This window comes from Phalaenopsis equestris, unplaced genomic scaffold (assembly GCF_001263595.1).
Source record: "Phalaenopsis equestris unplaced genomic scaffold, ASM126359v1 Scaffold000510, whole genome shotgun sequence".
Lineage (NCBI taxonomy): Eukaryota > Viridiplantae > Streptophyta > Magnoliopsida > Asparagales > Orchidaceae > Phalaenopsis > Phalaenopsis equestris.
In genome coordinates, this window is record NW_018164950.1 from 73,094 (window position 1) to 74,741 (window position 1,648).

General features: G+C 36.9%; 1 protein-coding gene across 1 annotated transcript in view; it reads right to left on the reverse strand.

Moving 5' to 3' along the window:
• LOC110028303 (VIN3-like protein 1) overlaps positions 1 to 1,311 on the reverse strand; it is a 37,171-nt gene extending 35,860 nt beyond the window's left edge. The window contains exons 1-2 of the mRNA XM_020730095.1: positions 1,018 to 1,311; positions 439 to 640 (exon numbers count right to left, since the gene is read on the reverse strand). Of these exons, the coding sequence (XP_020585754.1) occupies positions 439 to 472 (34 nt within the window). The 5' untranslated portion in view covers positions 473 to 640; positions 1,018 to 1,311. The remainder of the gene's footprint in view (positions 1 to 438; positions 641 to 1,017) is intronic.
• Between the last annotated feature and the right edge of the window lie 337 nt (positions 1,312 to 1,648).

The window sequence follows — 1,648 nt, forward strand, 5'->3', positions numbered from 1 at the left end:
TTCCCTACATGAAAGATTGAGAGAGAAGAGCCCGAGAGCCTTAATACATGTCACAGTTTCTCTATTTATAGAAGATAAAAAAGAGTAAATATGATAATACATATTTAGTTTGCTTTAAGGAGGGAAGTACAATTTATTTTCGTTTTCTTATCTAGACCGTTAAATTGTCTCGAAATCCGTGCAAGCCATTTTTGGGTGTACAAATTCTATGATTGTGTTGTCTCAATTTAAATAAAGAATGTAGAATCCAGTTAAGTTAAGACAATCTAGTTGTCCTAAATTCCACCCTTCGCTGATAAAAAAAAACAGTGGCAACCAATTAATCATGTGAACACTTCTGCAACAATCAAGCATCATGCATAGAATACCCTTCCTATATTTTCCATTCATCGAAAAAATCTTAAGAAAATTAAAGAAGATATGATGAACTGTCTTTACCTGTGAGAAAAACCCTATCCTCTGAAACCATCATTTTTTCTATAAATCAAAAGTGGAACCCAAGCACTTTCCTAAAAAGAAATCCAAAGCAAAGTTACTCAATTCACCTCCAACCAAGCTCCAGATATCGCTGCCTTTTACCGAACTAATTGGACAGCGTCTTCAACCATATGATTTCCATTCTGATACTTACGATAATAACCTGAAACAATACGACGCCAGCTATCAAAACAAACAATCTCATGAAAAGACATGTTAAACAAATTCCTTAATTTATAAAAGTTTGATGAAGACATAGATCAACAGCTCAACTACATCTTCTATTGCAATCACAATAGATAACACCAAATTCCAGTCGTTGACCAGTTCTAGCCTCCGCGTATGTGAAAACAGATAAAATTATCATGTTCAAAGCAAAAGCCAATATAGACAATTTGGAACGTAAGAAAGAAAAATCAAGTAAATCGATGAAACAATAAGAAAAAAAAAATAACTGGTCCCAAAAATTCAAGTTCACCGAAGCATGGGAATGAGAGAAAGAGAGACAATAAAAGAAAGCGAAGGCGGCGAATTCTCTACCTTAAAGGAGGCAGCCGATAACCGGAGACAAAGCGGTCGGAGCCGATCTCCCCGATCGACAACGTTTCAGTGAAGGCCGGGGAACCGTGGTGCAGGCTCCCCTTCGCCTGGGGAAAGGGACGTGAGACACCCCCAGGGTGAAGAGGATGGACTCCTACCTACGTCAGAGATCGAGTCTTGAAACTCGTTCAGAAGAGAGCTCCGAAAAGAGAACATTTATGGAACCACTCCGGTTTCGTCGACCACTGGACCTGTCCGTTCCTGAAAAAGACCCGCCCCGGCGCATTCGTACGATTTCCGCCGGCTGTTTTTTTAGCGCGGAGCTGACCAACGAAATATCAAAACACGAATTTTTTTTTCTTCGAATAAAAAAAAAAGTACATATATATCATATAATTCTTATATATGTATATATCTAAATTTTAAATTTAATTTTTTTATTTATGCCTTCAATGTACACTTGAAGCAATATATTTTAGCTTTCTAAGTTAGTAATGGTGATATTTTTATGTGAACTAGATTGAGGGACAGCTTATTTATAAGCTGCTACGTAAAAATTGTTTGTCTGTTTGTTTAGTGTGGCAGCTGTTTATGATAAAAAAAAACTTAATTGCCCTTGGATTGATGTGTT